This window comes from Erythrolamprus reginae, chromosome 3 (assembly GCF_031021105.1).
Source record: "Erythrolamprus reginae isolate rEryReg1 chromosome 3, rEryReg1.hap1, whole genome shotgun sequence".
Taxonomy (NCBI): Eukaryota; Metazoa; Chordata; class Lepidosauria; order Squamata; family Dipsadidae; genus Erythrolamprus; species Erythrolamprus reginae.
In genome coordinates, this window is record NC_091952.1 from 247,209,950 (window position 1) to 247,229,837 (window position 19,888).

The window sequence follows — 19,888 nt, forward strand, 5'->3', positions numbered from 1 at the left end:
GTGTCAGAAGAATCCCTCCCACCCGCCCTCGTATTAATGTTCACCTTTATTCTTCATCCCAAGCACAGCTGAGAAGCTCCTTCTCAAGGGGGGGGGGGGGGGAATTGCCAAAGATTGTGTCATCAGTGGGTTCCTACTGGTGCGGCTCTCTGGACCACACCGTAGGAACTCACAACTGGTGACAGTGTATCCAAAGCTGCCACTTTGACTTTTCTGATACAAACACACACACACACACACACACACAAACACACACATACAGAGAGAGAGACATACAGTGGTACCTCTACTTAAGAACACCTCTACTTAAGCACTTTTCTAGATAAGAACCGAGTGTTCAAGATTTTTTTTGCCTCTTCTTAAGAACCATTTTCTACTTAAGAACCCGAGCCCGGAAAAATTTCCCAGGAAATTTGAGAGTGGCACGAAGGCCCAGCCAGTTTCCTGCCTCGCACCAGCACCCCTCTTAGCAGTAGCGACTGCAAAAGAGACCTCGGAGTCTTGGTGGATAATCAACTAAACATGAGCCAACAATATGCAGCAGCAGCTAAAAAAGCCAACACAATCCTAAGCTGCATCAACAGGGGGATACACTCCAAGACCAGGGAAGTCTTAATACCACTCTACTATGCCCTGATCAGACCACACCTGGAGTACTGTGTTCAGTTCTGGTCACCGCACTTCAAAAGAGACAGTGAAACTCTGGAGAAGGTGCAAAAAAGATCAACCAAGATGATTAAGGGACTGGAAATCAAGACTTACGAAGAGAGACTGAGGGAACTGGGCATGGATAGCCTAGAGAAAAGGAGGGCCAGGGTGGACATGATAGCAGTCTACAAGTATACGAGGGGATGTAACAGAGAGGAGGGGATCACTTTATTCTTCAGGGCACCAGAGGGCCGGATGAGGAATAACGGCTGGAAGCTGACCAAGGAGAGATTCAACATGGAGAGAAGGAGGAACTTCCTGATGGTCAGAGCGATCCACCAATGGAACAACCTACCAGCGGACGTTGTGAACTCCAACCCTCTGGACATTTTTAAGAGAAGATTGAACTGCCACTTGACTGGTGTGCTATAGGGTTCCTGCTTGGGCAGGGGGTTGGACTTGATGGCCTTCATGGTCCCTTTCAACTCTAACAATAAATAAAAAAATAAATATGGGAGGTGCATGCTTCTCCTCGCTGTCTCAGAGTCCCTCTTTTTTTTTTAAAGGCTTAAAGTTTTGGATTTTTTTGATTCCCCTCGTCTCATCTTCTTCCTTCAGCAGCAACTGTCCTCCTCCTCTTCTTCCTCCTCCACCTCCCACCCATATTCTGAGCTTTTATTTCTTCCCTAATGGGTTTGCTCACATTATTTGCTTTTACATTGATTCCTATGGGAAAAATTGCTTCTACATACAAACATTTCTACTTAAGAACCTGGTCACGGAACGAATTAAGTTCTTAAGTAGAGGTACCACTGTAGTTCCACAAATGCCCCTGCTCTGGAAATAAGAAAGAAATGTTAAACTACGGAGTCAGTTTGGGGCAAATTGCTGTCTTTCTTTGTAACCCAGCACTTCAGGATATTATCTAACGTTTTATCCTCAAATTACCTCATCCGCTTGAAGGGAGGGTCAGCCATCTTTGCTTTTATTCAAGCCAAAGAAAAGGTAATGATTAGCCCCAAAATAGAGGACTGATCAAAAGAAATGGAATCGAATTGCACGGTGCTGGTTTTTATTATTTTTATTTTTTGGCTTGACCTTAGCTTCACTTTGGGCCTTCAAAAGCTTTGATAAAATCCAGGAACGATGGCAAATTGGTTTTAAATGCCACGGACAAAAGGAATTGACTGCCCAGGCAATGGGAACTTTGGCCTCCTAAAACAGAAGAACAAAACCTCTTTTCTATGCCATTTGAAAGTAAACCAATTAAATTCAATTCCTGCTTGAAATGGAAAACGGTAGAGTAATTATGGCATTGTAGCCGGACATTTTGGGGAACAAAAAGCAAGTTTTGACCCCTTTCAAAAAAGAAGGATGAGAAAATGAGAAGAGGACAGGCTAGGCCTCTTCTGTAGGGCCTTCAAGAAATGACATTTTGACTCAAAGCAGCAAAAGTTCTTGCATTAAGGCTGAGCTGAAATTTCGTGAACGTTTCAATGGACATCTTACTGTAAATTAGCTAGGCGTAGGAGAGTTAGCAAAGATTTGTTATGAAATAAAGACAGAACTATATAAATAGCCTATAAGGTTTTATGACATCATACTGGTATTTATGGGTTTAAAAATATTCAAGACGGTTGGATCATTGTGGCAACGCATCTGATGTTCTGTTTGCAAAGCTTGACAGTGTTGGATGGCCACAATAATGGAACAAACAGAATAGAGCTGGAAGGGACCTTAGAGGTCTTACAGTCCAACCCCCTGCTCAAATAGGAGATCCTATACCCAAATGAGGGTTTCTTACTTACCGCCACTACTGGTGCAATGTGCATCTGAGATTTAGCTTTACTAGATAAGTGGTCAAAGCAATGGAAACTGCAGTTTAATGTTTCCAAATGTAAAATAATGCACTTGGGGAAAAGGAATCCTCAATCTGAGTATTGTATTGGAAGCTCTGTGTTAGCAAAAACTTCAGAAGAGAAGGATTTAGGGGTAGTGACTTCTGACAGTCTCAAAATGGGTGAACAGTGCAGTCAGGTGGTAGGGAAAGCAAGTAGAATGCTTGGCTGCATAGCTAGAGGTATAACAAGCAGGAAGAGGGAGGTTGTGATCCCGCTATATAGAGCGCTGGTGAGACCACATTTGGAATACTGTGTTCAGTTCTGGAGACCTCACCTACAAAAAGATATTGATAAAATTGAACGGGTCCAAAGACGGGCTATAAGAATGGTGGAAGGTCTTAAGCATAAAACGTATCAGGAAAGACTTCATGAACTCAATCTGGATAATCTGGAGGACAGAAGGAAAAGGGGGGACATGATAGAAGCATTTAATAAATATATGAAAGGGTTAAATAAGGTTGAGGAGGGAAGTGTTTTTAATAGGAAAGTGAACACAAGAACAAGGGGGCAAAATCTGAGGTTAGTTGGGGGAAAGATCAGACGTAACGTGAGAAAATATTATTTTAGAGTAGTAGATGCTTGGAACAAACTTCCAGTGGACGTGGTTGGTAAATCCACAGTAACTGAATTTAAACATGACTGGGATAAACATAGATCCATCCTAAAATAAACTACAGGAAACAGTATAAAGGCAGATTAGATGGACCATGAGGTCTTTTTCTGCCGTCAATCTTCTATGTTTCTATGTTTTTATTGTGGTGGCATTTCGACTTCTGCTGCCTTGTGGGGTCTGAGATCGACCCAGTGATACCGGCACTTTTTGGGGGGCCTAATCCTCCAGCTAGCCAGGCCACAGTTAGTACCCTTGAGCAAGGTACCACATATACTGTACCTGTGCAGTTTGTTTTTCTTGCCTAAATGTAGAACCTTACTTTTTTCACCATTGAATTTCATTTGGGGTGACTTGATCAAAGTGTATAAAATCATGCATGGAATAGAAAATGTGGATAGAAAAAAATTCTTTTCTCTATCACACAATGCTAGGACGAGGGGGCACTCCCTAAAGCTCATAGGTAAGAAAGTGAGGACAAATAAAGGGAAGTACTGTATTTCTTCACCCAGAGGGTCATTGGTTTATGGAATTCACTTCCAGAAGAGGTCATGACAGCTGTAAGCCTAGATAGCTTCAAGGCAGGATTAGACAGATTCATGGATGCCAAGTGTATCATAGGTGGTTATTGAAACGGATGTCCTGCCTCTATGTTGGTTGAGGCAGACAGGATTCCCTTGGGTACCATTTGTTGGGGGTCCAGGGAAAGGGGTTTTTTTGCCTTCTCCTTCTGCTCAAGATCCCCATGGACAATTGGTGGGCCACTATGTGACACAGAATGCTGGACTTGATGGGCTTTGGCTTGATTCAGCATGGCTATTCTTATGTTCTTATTTGGTAGGTGAAATCCTCAGAAATAGCTCCATGTGTCATTCTTGGCTTTTGTGGCCTGAAGCTAATTCAGTGTTTTTCAATCTTTTTTTTTCAACCTTGGCAACTTTAAGACGTATGGATTTCTAAATTGTCTCTTTGTTGCATGGGTCTTTCCCCAGAATGTCATCACCACTGTTACTACCACATCACCACCTGTCATCTCTTCAGTGACGGAAGTCTACACACGAACACAGTACTGTACATGGCCGTGTGAATGTCCAACGACGACACCTCTCTGTCCCGCAGGGGTCAGTCTGCTCACAGATGGATGTGAGTGTTGTAAGATGTGCGCCAAGCAAATCGGGGAGAAGTGCAATGAGGCGGACATCTGTGATACTCACAGGGGCCTGTACTGTGACTACAGCAGAGATGCACCTAGGTACGAAATAGGAGTGTGCGCACGTAAGTGAAGTAAATATGTTTTTTTTGTTATTTTGAAAAGGCAAAGCATTGGCTCACATGTTGTGATGGGCGAACCCAACGGTGTTCGAGTTCAGCAAGTTTGGCCGAATTTTCCGCAAAATTCAGCCGAACCCGAACCGAACCCAAACTCGAACCCGAACGGGGAATCCCTCCCACGAAGAGATTCCGGGGACGGAGCTTTGACAACACAGGAAGGTTGCTAAGGATGCCAAGGTGATCACTTCCTTAGCAACCTGCCAAGGTGATCACGTCCTTAGCAACCTGCCGGTGACGTCAAAGCTCCACCCCCGGAATCTCTTCATGGGAGGGATTCCCCAGCTCCTTCAAAGGGAGGTCTTCATGTAAAAATAAACATTGTTATTTTTATGAAAAAGGACACCGCAGCGGCGCTGCAAGCAAAGGGCGGTCATTTCATGTAAAAATAAACATGTTTGAAAATTCAAAACAATGTTCTTTATCACAAAATTCAAAATAAACAAAGCACTCTTTTTGTATTGCAAAGAGCACTCATCCCAAAACAACTGGGTAGTCTGTATAATTTCCCTTAAGTAGTCATTAAGTACTTAGCTAGCAGCTGTGAAGAAACTTCACACCCCTTCTTCTTCCAACGAAGTGAGACACACACACACGTTGCTCTGCTTTCTTTTCAAAGGCGTGAAAAAGCAACAAAGTCCATAAAACACAGGATTCCTGACGAACTGTGATCAGATATTCTTCTACAATGGCCAAACCCACATGCTGCTATTTATAGCAGCAGCCCTAATTACTTGAGCCCCACCCAAACACAGGTGGCCTCCCTTATTTCCTGTAATATGCTCTTACTTGGTCTCTTCTACGCATAATTCCGTGCTTGCGTGGGTCCAAAATGTCATCATTTGAAGCTATAGAAGATAAAGAAGATTGACTGCCTTGGCTGTGTGCCAAGCCCTCCTCTGCTGAGTCACTCCCACCTTCTTCTTCATCCGAGGAAACTAAACTCTGAACTGATTCTGTTGGCAATAACACAGGCCTGTGACATGTTGAATTTTCCCCTGCATCCACCTCCCTACTCCCTGGGGCAGGAGCTGGGCTAGAGCCAACCACAACACTCCCTCTCTCTTTCCCTCCCTCTTTCCCACTTTCTCTCTTTCCCTCCATCTCTTGCTTTCCCTCCCTCCCTCTTTCCCCTTCTCTTTCTCTTTTACTGATGCTCCTTGTTGTCCCTATAGAAATAGTTGGCGTGGGCTGTCTTCTCAATGGCATCCGGTACAAGACTGGGGACAACTTCCAGCCCAATTGCAAATACAACTGCACCTGCATCAACGGGGCTGTGGGTTGCATCCCACTGTGTACTGACTCCAAGCCCCCCCTCGTTTGGTGCCCAAACCCGAAGCTGATTAAGGTCAAGGGTGAATGCTGCGAAGAATGGGCCTGTGACTATTCCAAGAAAACCAGGAAGACGTCTCCACGGCACACCTCTTCAGCAGGTAAGGAGTAAGAGAAGCCAAGCAAATTAAGAGGTGCTTTTTTTCGAGCGGCAACTGGACTTTCCTTGTTGTTGCTTGGTTTTGTTCTTCAATGAGAAGCCAAACGTCTTAACACAAAAACAAAGAAAGTTGCCTTTTGAAAAAGCATCTCCACCCTTGACAACTTTAAGACGTGTGGACTTCACTCCCAGAATTTGTCTCACATTGGTCTAACACATGGCAACTTCAAATATCAACCAGCAAATGTTCTACCCTCCACATAGGCAAAAAGATTCCAAACCTCATATATAAACTGAATAAACAAAATCTCACAGCCAACCCCCACTCAGGAAAAGACCTTGGAATACTAATGTCAAATGACCTAAGTGCTAAAGCCCACTGCAACAATATCGCCAAAAAAGGCTTCTAGAGTTGTTAACCTGATCCTATGCAGCTTCTGCTCTGGCAATCTCACACTAGAAACATAGAAACATAGAAGTCTGACGGCAGAAAAAGACCTCCTGGTCCATCTAGTCTGCCCTTATACTATTTTCTGTATTTTATCTTATGATGGATATAAGTTTATCCCAGGCATGTTTAAATTCAGTTACTGTGGATTTATCTATCACGGCCTATAAAACTTTTGCCAGACACATCCTTGAATACAGTTCATCTGTCTGGAACCCATACCACATCTCGGACATCAACACCCTTGAATATGTCCAAAGATACTTCACCAGAAGAGCCCTTCACTCCTCCACTCGAAACAGAATGCCCTACGAAAGCAGACTATCAATCCTAGGTCTAGAAAGCTTAGAACTACGTCGCCTAAAACACGATCTAAGTTTTGCCCACAAGATCATATGCTGCAAGGTTCTACCTGTCAATGACTATTTCAGCTTCAATCGCAACAACACAAGAGCACGCAACAGATTCAAACTTAATATTAACCGCACCAAACTTGACTGTAAAAAATATGACTTCAGCAGCCGAGTTGTCGAAGCATGGAACTCATTACCTGACTCAGTAGTGTCAACCCCTAACCCCCAACATTCTTCCCTTAGACTATCCATGGTTGACCTCTCCAGGTTCCTTAGAGGTCAGTAAGGGATATGCATAAGTGCACCAATGTGCCTTCCGTCCCCTGTCCAATTGTCTCTCCTTATCTCATTTATCTTTTCTTCCTTTCAAATATTTTCACCTATACTTTTATATCTTTTCTTCTATTCTTTTCTTTATTTATATTATTACATATCTATTCTCTTCAATGTGTATTATGTATTGGACAAAATAAGTGTGAAGTCCACACGTCTTAAAGTTGCCAAGGTTGGAGATCCCTGATTTGGATGGCAGAACTGAAGAAGCATTTTGGATGAGGAACACAATGTTTTCAACAAAAAGAAAGTCCTGTTGTCTCCTGAAAAAAAGTATATTTAGGACAATCATGCCTTGGATGAGTAAGGATTTCCATAGACATTCTCTTCATAAGACTGGTAACAAAACTTCAACTGATCTCATCCATGCCTTCGTTTGTCAGTTTATGGAGGAGAAATTGAAACATGGCAGAAGAACTGTATCCTGCAAACATCTTCCTGGAGCCCTTGTTCCACGACTTGTGGAATGGGCATCTCCATAAGGATCTCAAATGACAACGCCCAGTGCCAGTTTATGAAAGAGAGCCGGCTCTGCAATCTGCGTCCCTGCGAGGTGGACCTCACCAGGCTTATTAAGGTATCTCCTATGTATGACTAGGTCAATTAGGTTAGTACTACGGGGGTAGACAAAGAAATGGAAACACTTGACTTTTTGGCATCATAATGTTTGAACATGTTCAAATCAATCAAAACTTGACATATTTTAATGTTTGTTTGCATTTTAATTCTGTTATTTGATATTTTTTTAAAAACTACCTTTTTATTTTACAGAAATTTAAGGAAATTGGTTATAACCTTCTAGAAATGGCAGACCTCTCAGACTTTCAAAGAGGCCAAATTGTTGGTGCTCGAATGGCAGGTGCTAGTGTAACAGAAAGTGCCCGAATGTTTGGCGTTTCAAGAGGTCATGTCTCAAAAGTCATGTCTGCTTTTGAAAGAGAAGGGAAAATGTCCTCAGCCAAGCACAGGTCTGGTCGAAAGTCGGAGATGTCTGAGAGAGACCGTCGGACTCTAAAGCGAATTGTTAGAGCGGATCGCAAGACTGCAGCTCCTAAAATCACTGCAGAGCTCAATAGACAGGTATAGAACCCAATTTCCACAAAAACTGTTTGAAGGGAGCTTCACAAATCTGGATTCCACGGAAGAGCTGCAAGGTGTTTACATTTTTTTGTCCACCCCCTGTATGTACAATACAGTTGGGTTTGCAGTATATAAACAAGCTAACAATGAATGCTTGTATGTATTGAAGAACTATAAGAGGGATGGCAAACCTTTTTTTCCTTGGGTGCCGAAAGAGTGTGTGTGCGTGCTATCACACATGCGCGAATGCCCATGCCCATAATTTAATGCGTGGGGGTGGCGACAATGGCCTCCCCCGCACTCCACCTGAAGGCCTTCTGGAGGCCTAAAACAGCCCATTTCCCAAACTCTGGTGGGCCTGGTAGGCCTGTTTTTTTGCCTCCCCAGGCTCCAGAGGCAAAAATGCCCTTCCCCATCCCGTGCCATAAGTTTGCCACGAGTGTGCTAGTCATTCCTGACTCTAGGGGGCGGTGTTCATCTCTGTTTCAAACCCAAAGAGCCAGCGCGGTCTGAAGGCATCTCTATGGTCATGTGGCCAGCATAACTAAATGCTAAAGGCGCACAGAACGCTGTTACCTTCCCACATAAGGTGGTCCCTATTTTTCTACTCGCATTTGTTAAGTTCTTTCAAACTGCGACAAGTAATGGGAGCTCACTCCATTATGAGGCGTTAGGGATTCAAACCACCAAACTGCCACCCTTTCTGATCGGCAATCTTAGCGTCTTAGCCACTGAGCCACTGCCTCCCTTTCTCTAGACTAGACATAATACACAGTAATGGAGTGGTGCCCCCACGGGGGTGGGGGTGGTGGAAAGGGGAGATGCAGTGGTGATGGTAAGTTTATGCACTATTTATTGAATACTTAACTATTTTTTATTGTCCCCCCTTCTCTAGTACCTTAGTATGATCCTTAATTACTTTTAAAATAGGAAATAATTAAATAGTATGCTTTTACCCATAAATGTTTTAATCATTTTAATCATTACCTAGAACTGAACTTTTATAGCATTTGAAGAAAATTGAGCTACTTGCCTAATCTGTTGTCATACTGAACCTAATCATACTGTCTATCCTTGGTCCTTTTTGTGGCTATTTATATAATGTGACTTAATCAACTGTAAAAGAGTCCAAGCACCTATTTAAAAACTTATTTTGGTCGGTAAGCCATTCCCACCCAGTCACATGACCTTTAAACCACCCCTGGTCACATGATTGTCAAGCCACTCCCACCTGGCCACCTGGCTGGCAAGCCACTCCTACCCGGTCACATGGCCATCAAGCCACACCCACAAAAGTAACCACGCCCACAGCGCGGCAGTGAAAATTTTGGCAGCCCATCACTGGACACACCCAATTCCTTGCAATAGTAATTTTGTGCTCAGTTGTTCCCTGTAAGTCGAAAACTGCCTCTAGCTAGAGCTTGAAAGAATGTCTCTTTTGGTCAATCAAATTTATTATTATTATTATTATTATTATTATTATTATTATTATTATTATTATTATTATCATCATCATAATTATTATCATTATTATTTATTAGACTCGGAGTGGCTAACACCATACAATATAAAACAGTGAATACAGAGACAAACCTAATTAATTAAAAACTACATAAGCTAAAACACCCAATATATTAAAAATCAATCAACAAATTCAAATCGCAGCCATACATTACAATTATTGGCCAGGAGGTCTAGATCTAATTGTCCCAAGCCTGGCAACATAAGTGAGTCATAAGACTCTTGCAGAAGGCGAGGGGGGTGGGGACCGTGCAAATCGCTAGGGGGAACTGATTCCAGAAGCCTGGGGCCCTCACAGAGAAGGCTCTTCCCCTGGGCCCCGCTAAGCGACAATGTCTGGTTGACGGGACCTGGAGAAGGCCAACTCTGTGGGACCTAACCGGTCGCTGGGATTCATAAGGCAGAAGGCGGCCTTATTGAATTTGCACCATCCGTGATTAATTCTTTCCCCCCCCCTTTCTTATAGCCTGGAAAGAAATGCTTAGCAGTGTATAGAGAAGAGGATCCCATGAACTATACTCTCTCTGGGTGCGCCAGTAGGATCCGCTACAGGCCCAAGTACTGTGGCCTTTGTCTAGACGACCGTTGCTGTAACCCGTACAAATCAAAGACCATCGAAGTCAACTTTCACTGTCCGGATGGGACCGAGTTTTCCAGGAAAGTCATGTGGATTAATGCCTGTTTCTGTAACCTGAGTTGCAAAAACCCCAATGACATCTTTGCGGACTTAGCTCATTATCACGATTACTCTGAAATTGCTAATTAACTTGACAGGAGTTGACGGGAGGAAGAACAAGAGGAAAAACAAGCTGCCGGGACCTACAATGTATTACTACTCTGATTTTACAGAGGGTTCAAAATGAATAAAAGGTAGTTTTTGTTGTTGTTTTGTTGCTGCAATTGTTTCACCTGGAGCAGGTGAGAAGGATGCTCCCAGTAGGCCTTGTTGATATATATATACAGTGGTACCTCTACCTAAGAATGCCTCTACTTACAAACTTTTCTAGATAAGAACCAGGTGTTGAAGATTTTTTTGTCTCTTCTCAGAAACCATTTTCCACTTACAAACCCGAGCCTCCAAAACTGTAACCAGAAAAGGCAGGGAGAAGCCTCTGTGGGGTCTCACTAGGAATCTCCTGGGAGGAAACAGGTCCAGAAAAGGCAGGGAGAAGCCTCCGTGGGGCCTCTCTAGGAATCTCCTGGGAAGAAACAGGGCCGGAAAAGGCAGGGAGAAGCCTTCGTGGGGCCTCTCTAGGAATCTCCTGGGAGGAAACAGGTCCAGAAAAGGCAGGGAGAAGCCTCCGTGGGGCCTCTCTAGGAATCTCCTGGGAGGAAACAGGGCCTCCACCCTCCCTGTGGTTTCCCCAATCACACACATTATTTGCTTTTTACATTGAGTCTTATGGGAAAAATTGCTTCTTCTTACAAACCTTTCTACTTTAAGAACCTTTAACAGGCCATGGACCAGTATCAATCTGCGGCCCAAGGATTTGGGACCCCTGCTGTGGAAACCTTTAAAGTCGACAACCAATGCCTTCTGGTCCCTCACCCTCACCACCGCAAGGGCCGTGTTTTCAAGTGGCAAAGACAAATCAGTGGACAGGGTGACCATGTCTTCAACCTCTGCACACCACTAATTTCACATGCTTGGAATTGGCAAGTTGGTGCTCAAGTTTCACCTGCCCAATGCCAATTTATAGCTACCTAAGCTCTTTTTTATCCTTTCATGACAGGCCTAATTAGATACCCTTCAGTAAGCTGCCATCCTCCAGATTCTCAAGGATACTGGTTGGAAAGTAGCTTAGCTGTGATCCTGACACACTTTCCATCCATCTAAGGGCAGTGGTGGGTTACTACCAGTGCAGTCCAGTACTGCAGGAGCGGCCCACCGGTTGCACAATTCTGGCATGATGGCTCTAGTCTGTCTTTGCCAGCCTGTGTGTGCCATCTTTTAAAAAACTTTTTTCACAGTTTGCGGCCCTCTGAACATGGGCAGAAGGAAAATTGTCCCTCTGCTCATGCGCAGAACCAAAATCGTGCTGGGGATATGCATGCAAAATGTCATGATACGCACATAGTGCCCTGGTAGGAAATGGTAAGCAACCTGCCCCTGGATTGAAGGGAAAGAAAGGAAGAAAGAAAGAAAGAAAGAAAGGAGGGAGGGAGGAAAGAAAGAAGGAGGGTGGAAAGAAAGAAAGGAAGAAAGAAAGGAGGGAGGGAGGGAAGGAGGGTGGAAAGAAAGAAAGAAAGAAAAAGAAGAAAGAAAAAGAAGAAAGAAAGAAAGGAAAAGAAGAAAGAAAGAAAGGAAAAGAAGAAAGAAAGAAAGAAAGAAAGAAAGAAAGGAGGGAGGGAAGAAAGAAGGAGGGTGGGAAGAAAGAAAGAAAGAAAGAAAAAGAAGAAAGAAAAAGAAGAAAGAAAGAAAAAAGGAGGGGGAAGAAAAAAAGAAAGAAAGAAAGAAGGGAGGGAGGGAAGAAGGAAGGAGAGCAGGAGGGAAGAAAGAAAGAAAAAGAAAGAAAGAGAGGGGGAGGGAGGGAAGAAAGAAGTTAGTCCTCAACCTACAACCAAAATTGAGCCCAAAATTTATGTTGTTAAATGAGTCTTGCCCCATTTTTAATACTTTTATTCTGACCTTTTAAAGTTCTTTTTAAAGTTTTGCTCATTCAGTTATACACAAACACTATTATTCTAGACACAGAAAAAAAAACGCCAAACACTGCAAAGTTACAAATTTATTTTGTTTGAAATAAATACAAATAATTCATTAATAAACTCCCCCCCCCTCCAAAAAATAGGCAAGTCAAGCCTCTCTATTACAATCTGCTATTCCTGATTATAAACTTTCCAAGAAACTTTGAAGTTCTCATTTGAAAATAAAGAGATAGAGAGAGAGAGTGAAAGAAAGAGAGAGAGCAAACCCAAGTAATTAACCTAGGGTAAAAGAAATCAGTTCTCCTGAACTACCTCAGATATTCCGCTCTGAAGATGCTAAATGATGCAAATGCTCAATATCCAAAATTCGTTAGCGATATTAAGTGTTGTGAAGTAGCAAAGAGATCAAGCCAGTGGAAAAATAGATATAATTATGTTCCTAGAAAAACTAACATTCTCATCTATGCTAGAAACTTGAGCTGTCTTGCTCATAGCTTCCCACCCTGTAAAGCGCTGCAGACATCGGCAAAGTAGCTTTTCAACTGTAGAATCAATGCAATCTACTTTTACGAAATCATCAAACTAAACCTCTATTACAGCCTTGCCTCTTCCTCCAACATTTTGCGAACATTTACAGTTCTCGGTAATCACTGTACACGATTTCCACTGTCTTAATTTACTGCTAGTGTCAATTCAAGAATGAGATGCTTCTTAATTCTGCCCCAAATTATTGGTGAGGTGAGGGGGGTGGGTGGGTGGGTAGGTAGGTAGGTGGGGGTATCCTTGCAAGAAAACGTGCAACACTCAAGTGGTTTAATTACAGTAAAGAGAACAGCTTTATTATCCACTGCTGCAGCTTCTTAAAAAGGCCACCCATCGCAATGCAAAACTATAAGACCAACCGTGGTGCCCTTTTAAAGAATCCTGGACCCTTACTCTTGATTTAATTTAAGCAGAATGAAAGGACTGCAGCAACAACCTCAGGTCTGCCTGAAAGAGATTCTCACCGGTGGGGTTTTGCTTCCAAGCTGTATCCAGTTCCCCATTATTTTTAATGTGGTGGTGTAGCAAAAAGAGCGCTTGGATGCCGTCCGTCAGGCCAGCCACCCAACTGAGCTGAAGCTGAACGGGTTTTAAACACCTCCCACTCTTTTTTTCTTTCTTCCCCATCTCCCAACTTCCACAAAATGAAGCCTTAAAATCAGATTGGGTGGGATGGGGGGAAAATACGGTTTCGTTTTTAGAAATGGGTAAAAGGACAGCCAGAGATGAGAGCTTTAGGCGATCGGAAAAGGACAGACAGTACAAGGTTGTAAATCTCGGATCTTTAAAATATGTATCGCATTAGATCAATAATTGGATGAGTGTTTTAAAGCCGTCTAGGAGTAGCTGGAAAGATCAGCCATTTGATTAGGGGGAAGAGAGCATCTGGGATTTTTTTTTTAATTGGTCCCTATAGATCTGGGGGCGGGGCGGGGCAGAGATCCATTTGTTATGGGGAACCCCTTAAGGTTAAATACGCTTGATCTTGGTTTGGGCGTCGTTTAACAGGACACTTCCATTGACTTGGGGCTGGACTGTCCACTGGTTTTGGCAGGATTAGAACTCAGCTCGATGTCTGTACCAGCACGGTTCCGGGGAGCTTCCCCAGTTTGGGCTCTGCTCCTGGGCCCGTCGCCTGTGTGAGCCCGACTTCGGGCACCTTCCCCGGTGTGGGCTCTGCTCCTGTTCCCCTCCATGGATGAGACGCTGGAACCGGAAGCCGTGCGGGATCGCATTAGTCTGGTCATGCTGGCGGAAGGCACTGTCGACGGAAAAATCGTGGTTACGAGAGGTGCATTAATTTGCAAGGACCGTTATTACTTACAGGACCGCCTCCTGTCGCATGAGCCACAGCAACCGGTCAGGTCTCACAGAGTCGTCCTTCTCCAGGTCCCGTCAACTAGACTATGTCGTTTGGCGGTGCCTAAGGCAGAGCCTTCTCTGTGGGGGCCCCGGCCCTCTGGAATCAGCTGCCCCCGGAGATTCGTACTGCCCCCACCCTCCTTTCGTAAGAGTCTTAAGACTCATCTATGCTGCCAGGCCTGGGACTCTAGCCAACCTGGCTGACAAATGCATGGTGAGTTTGTTGACTGAATGGGCATGAGTGTATTTCAGGTTTTAAGATTTTTAACTTTAATTAATTGGATTTCGATGTACATCATTCTTTATATGTTGTAAGCCACCCCGAGTCCTTGGAGAGGGGCGGCACCCATAATTCAATGCCTGGGGAGGATGAAAACAACTCCCCCCTCGGAGGCCCTCTGGGGGCTGGAAATGGCCTGTTTCCCAACTTCTGGTAGGCTCAGTAGGCTTGTGTTTCGCCTTCCCCGGGTTCCAAACTCTTCCCTGGAGCCGGGAGAGGGTAAAAACACCCCCCCAACCCCGAGGAGGCTCTCTGGAAGCCAAAAACACCCTACCAGTGCCTCTATGAGCCAAAAATCAGCTCGCTGGCACACACGTGCATGTTGGAGCTGAGCTAGGGCAACGGCTTGCATGCCAGCAGATATGGCTCTGCATGCCACCTGTGGCACCCGTGCCATAGGTTCGCCATCGCTGTTCTAGACTGATCTCTTTTTTAACTCCATCCTCAGTTAAAAGTCAGTATAGATTCTTAGTGATCCAGGTGATGGGTGTCCCAAAGGTACAGAACTGGGGGTGGATCAAAGGTGCTTTTTCAGAAAGCAACTGGACTTGCTTGGTTTTTTATTTTCTTTTAAAGATGTTTCACTTCAGGAAGCTTCTTCATTTCGGACAGGATAGTGGGGAATGGAAGGATTTATAGGCCTTGGAGACAGCTAGTCATTTGCATCCTTTTAAAGGGTTTCTGGAGATCTTGGAGGTTTATCTGTGTCCTCAGGTCACCTGGATGACTGAGAATCTCTACAGACTTTAGCCATACAATTTGGGATGCATACCCCTTGAACGGTGTGGGAGTAGGAATGGATTTCCAGAGGAGGAAAAAATTGCAGGCTACAGGAACCAGGAGCACTACTCAGGTGACCCTGAGGACACAGATAAACCTCCAAGTGCTTCAAGGACACTCTAAAAAGGATGCAAATGACCAGCTGCCTGCAAGGAATATAAATCCTTTCTTTCCCCACCATCCAGTCAGAGCTGAAGAAGCTTCTTGGAGGAGAAGCAAAATGTCTTCAAAAGAAAAAAAACCCCAAGAAAGTCCAGGTGCCTCCTGAAATAAGCACCTCTGGTCCACCCCCAGTTCTGCCACTCCTTCCCCTACTTTTATATAGTTATATAGTTCCCCCTTGCTTATGATGGTTAAAGTTTATCGCATTAAAAATTAAATATGGAGAGGCTTTAGAGACCACAGCCAAAGCTCCAAAGAATAGGATTTATTCGTGTGTCCTCTGATGCAGTTTTTATTTATTATTTATTATTATTTTATTATATTATTATTATTATTACTATTATTATTATTATTATTATTATTATTATTATTATTATGCCAGTACAACACAGCAAACGAGATCACTATGCTGGATTTCGTATTTCATCACCAGTCGGGCGCTTCCCAAGCACCTAGGGAATTATTATTATTATTATTATTATTATTATTATTATTATTATTATTATTATGTCAGTACAACACAGCAAACGAGATCACTATACTGGATTTCATATTTCATCACCAGTCGGGTGCTTCCCAAGCACCTAGGGAATTATTATTATTATTATTATTATTATTATTATTATTATTATTATTATTATTATTATTTAGACTTGTATGCCGCCCTTCTCCGAAGACTCGGGGCATCTCACAGAATACAATACAAAAACAATATGTGTACAAATCTAATAATTAAAAACTATAAGCTAACTATAACTATAAGCTAACTATAAGCTCCATGGACTTGGGGCAGCTCACAGCGTATCAACAAAAAACACAATATATAGAACACGTATAAATCCAATTAACATAAATAATTAGTTTAAAATATTCTAAAAGGTTAAACATTTAAAAACCAGTTATTCAAATACACACTGCAAAAACATCCTACATTTTCAATGGCCAGAATATGTAGGATGTTTTCTACCCAACTGCCACAAACAGAAACCCCAAGTCAAAAAAAAATAAATCTACCGATTAGAAGTGTTTTGTGATTCAGGAAATGATTTAGAAAGAAGACGGGAGGAAAAGAGAACCACAAAACCTCCAGAGACAACAGTGACCAAGGCAGACTTATCGGTCGGATCTATCGGGACTTCGAGAACAAAAGGAACTGAATGTGTCGTGCACAATTTCAGCCACTCAGACGCCCACCTGCTACAGAAACTTAGCCAATTTCTTTCAAAAAGCCAACTTACTGTATCCCATTCCCTGGATGAAGTATTTGAAAGCTTCAGCAAGCTTGGCAGGCTGTAAAAAGGAAACGTCGCATGTGAATGTAATAATAATAATAATAACAACAACAACCTGCCATTAAATATTTCCAAAAAAAAAAGGAGATTGGACAAAGACCAGTCGAAACAAAAGATCTCAGATCCATTGAATACATTTGGAGCTGTGGGAAGAACTGCTGGCTTAAATATCTCTGCAACTTAAAACATTAAAAACTATAATGATGCAGTTAAATATTACCGAGTCTGGTTAGTTAGTTGGCTATTTATTTACTGCTAACCTTTATTATCATTACAAGTAACTCAAGGCAATAAATATATCCAACACAACTTTCTCCTCCTATTTTTCCCCACAACAACCACCCAGCGAGGTTAATTGGGCTGAGAGAGTGTGAATGGCCCGATTGTGATTGTCCCAAAGTCACCCAAGCCGGCTTTCATGGCTATGGCAGAATTCGAATTCACTGCCTCCTGATATCAGCCCAAAGTCACCCAGGCAGCTTTCATGGCTAAGGCAGGACTTGAACCCAGCCTCCTCCTTTCTACCCAGGGTCCTTAACTACTACCCCAAAATGGCTCTCAATTCTACCTAGGGAGTTTTGCTTCCCATTACAGATGGTTAAAGATAAATAAATGGGTCTGGTACCCAATAGATCAAAATCTTGTGAAATTCTCTTCAGTACTCATTATCTATTGTTGCCCAAAAATCAAATCTCACCTGGGAAACCTGAGGAAGACCACCACAGTCAGCCATCTGCAAAAAGGAAAAAAATAGTAACGTCTTATTTTTTTTAAAAAAACATAGAAACATAGAAGTCTGACAGCAGAAAAAGACCTCATGGTCCATCTAGTCTGCCCTTATACTATTTTCTGTGTTTTATCTTAGGATGGATATATGTTTATCCCAGGCATGTTTAAATTCAGTTCCTGTGGATTTATCTACCACGTCTGCTGGAAGTTTGTTCCAAGGATCTACTACTCTTTCAGTAAAATAATATTTTCTCATGTTGCTTTTGATCTTTCCCCCAACTAACCTCAGATTGTGTCCCCTTGTTCTTGTGTTCACTTTCCTATTGAAAACACTTCCCTCCTGAACCTTATTTAACCCTTTAACATATTTAAATGTTTCGATCATGTCCCCCCTTTTCCTTCTGTCCTCCAGACTATGCAGATTGAGTTCATTAAGTCTTTCCTGATACGTTTTATGCTTAAGACCATCCACCATTCTTGTAGCCCGTCTTTGGACCCGTTCAATTTTGTCAATATCTTTTTGTAGGTGAGGTCTCCAGAACTGAACACAGTATTCCAAATGTGGTCTCACCAGCACTCTATATAGCGGGATCATAATCTCGCTCTTCCTGCTTGTTATACCTCTAGCTAGGCAGCCAAGCATCCTACTTGCTTTCCCTACCGCCTGACTGCACTGTTCACCCATTTTGAGACTGTCAGAAATCACTACCCCTAAATCCTTACTCTTTCAATAAAACCACCTTACTTGTCCCGACTCACAATTCAAAGCTTGACTCTACAATCAAATGCACATGGGGAGAATATATTTTATACATTCTCACTGCAATGTGAGAAGTAGAAAAGATTTCTGGATCTAATGCTCACTTAGAAGTCTGCTCAAAAGAATTTTAAGGGAGGGGTTTTTTTAAAGTAATATTCCATTTCAAGTGGAGATTCCTAATGTCTGTTGGGGTAAAGGGGTAGAAAAGACACTTATTTTCTAAGTGGAATAAAAAGTAGTGAAAATTAGGAGGTCTTAAAACCCATAATTTTTTTTCCATGGTGACCACTAGCTCATAATGTCTAAAATTTGATCCTTCACATCGTTCCTTCAGATATGTTGGCCTTCAATTCCCAGAATTCCAGTCAGCTGTTTGGGAATTCACAAGAAAATACATCTGAATGGGTGGACACTAAATTAGGAAGGCTGCTGTCTACCACAATTCTGCTGAATGAATATCCCTTATCTCTTTTAGATTTAGTCACCAACTCTTTGTGAGAATGGGCAAGATACCAGCTGAAAAGGTGTACACTAGTTAAATTAATGATAACTGGATTAGAAATGTAGTTCTTGTTTGGAATGTCAACATTTGAGGTCTCTCTACGGTTTGAGGGCAAATTCATGAGAACCAATTGTTGACTTGGCTGTTATAAAATGTCCAAAACAGAACTGAAGCTCAGGTTCTACCATCCTTCGAATCCATCTGCCTGTTTTGACTCATGGCCCAACTACTAAACACTGGGCTTTCTGGCTTTCCTCTGAAGACGTTTCACTTCTCTTCCAAGAAGCTTCTTCAGCTCTGGCTTCAAAAAAACCCCCAGGAAGTCCAGTTGCCTCCTGGAAAAGCACCATTGGAGCAAACCATAGACATTTGTATGGGTGGGGAAAACCTGAAAGGATTTTCCACCCAATTGACTGTTGTTCTGTCTACTTTGCCAGATCAGGAATATACTGTAGGAGAAATTATAATTCTGCTCCAAACCATGCTGTTAATACTGTACGTATGACTGGTTGGGTTGTACAATATAGCAATAGCATTTAGACTTCTTTACCGCTTCCCAGTGCTTTTCAGCCCTCTTTAAGCGGTTTACAGAGAGTCAGCCTATTGCCCCCAACAATCTGGGTCCTCATTTTACCAACTTTGGAAGGATGGAAGGCTGAGTTCACCTTGAGCCTGGTGAGATTCCATCTGCCAAACTGCTGGCAGTCTATGATCAGCAAAAGTAGCTTGCAGTACTGCACTCTAACCATTGCACCACAAAGGCTCTTATATATATATATATAACTTAAGCCAGCAATGTATGGTTAAAGTAATTAGCACACTACCGCGTTGCAGTCAGCAGTGTCTCTTTTTCACAGTTCAGAGCCTAATGAGACTCTCTTCCTATTGAGACTCTCTGATTCTATGCTGGTTTGTCTATGTGACTATTCCACTGTAAGGATTACTGTGTGTTGAGTAAGGTTTGCATTGTATATGTATTGAGAAAATTGATTGCTGTATTGTGAATGACTAGGAATGTTACTGACTACATTATTTGCCTAATGTAAACAGTATTTGTACATTTAATGTATGTGGTCTAGTTATTTGAAGTACTGCTCATATCTCTGGAATATTAGCAGGATATCTACTACCTCCACATCTTTCCTCTGTGCATTCTGTGTAACTCTTAAGAGTA

The 19,888-nt window shown here is 42.6% G+C and overlaps 2 protein-coding genes across 3 annotated transcripts in view; one reads left to right on the plus strand and one right to left on the minus strand.

The window, feature by feature from the left end:
- Positions 1 to 10,537, plus strand: part of CCN4 (cellular communication network factor 4) — a 30,751-nt gene extending 20,214 nt beyond the window's left edge. Inside the window, exons 2-5 of the mRNA XM_070748321.1 lie at positions 4,152 to 4,434; positions 5,664 to 5,921; positions 7,438 to 7,631; positions 10,122 to 10,537. Of these exons, the coding sequence (XP_070604422.1) occupies positions 4,152 to 4,434; positions 5,664 to 5,921; positions 7,438 to 7,631; positions 10,122 to 10,421 (1,035 nt within the window). The 3' untranslated portion in view covers positions 10,422 to 10,537. The remainder of the gene's footprint in view (positions 1 to 4,151; positions 4,435 to 5,663; positions 5,922 to 7,437; positions 7,632 to 10,121) is intronic.
- Positions 10,538 to 12,369: 1,832 nt separating this feature from the next.
- Positions 12,370 to 19,888, minus strand: part of NDRG1 (N-myc downstream regulated 1) — a 66,727-nt gene continuing 59,208 nt past the window's right edge. For both annotated transcript variants that reach the window (XM_070748323.1, XM_070748324.1), the window contains exons 14-16: positions 17,421 to 17,456; positions 16,670 to 16,721; positions 12,370 to 14,108 (exon numbers count right to left, since the gene is read on the minus strand). In XM_070748323.1, coding sequence (XP_070604424.1) covers positions 13,849 to 14,108; positions 16,670 to 16,721; positions 17,421 to 17,456 — 348 coding nt within the window. In that variant the 3' untranslated portion in view covers positions 12,370 to 13,848. The remainder of the gene's footprint in view (positions 14,109 to 16,669; positions 16,722 to 17,420; positions 17,457 to 19,888) is intronic.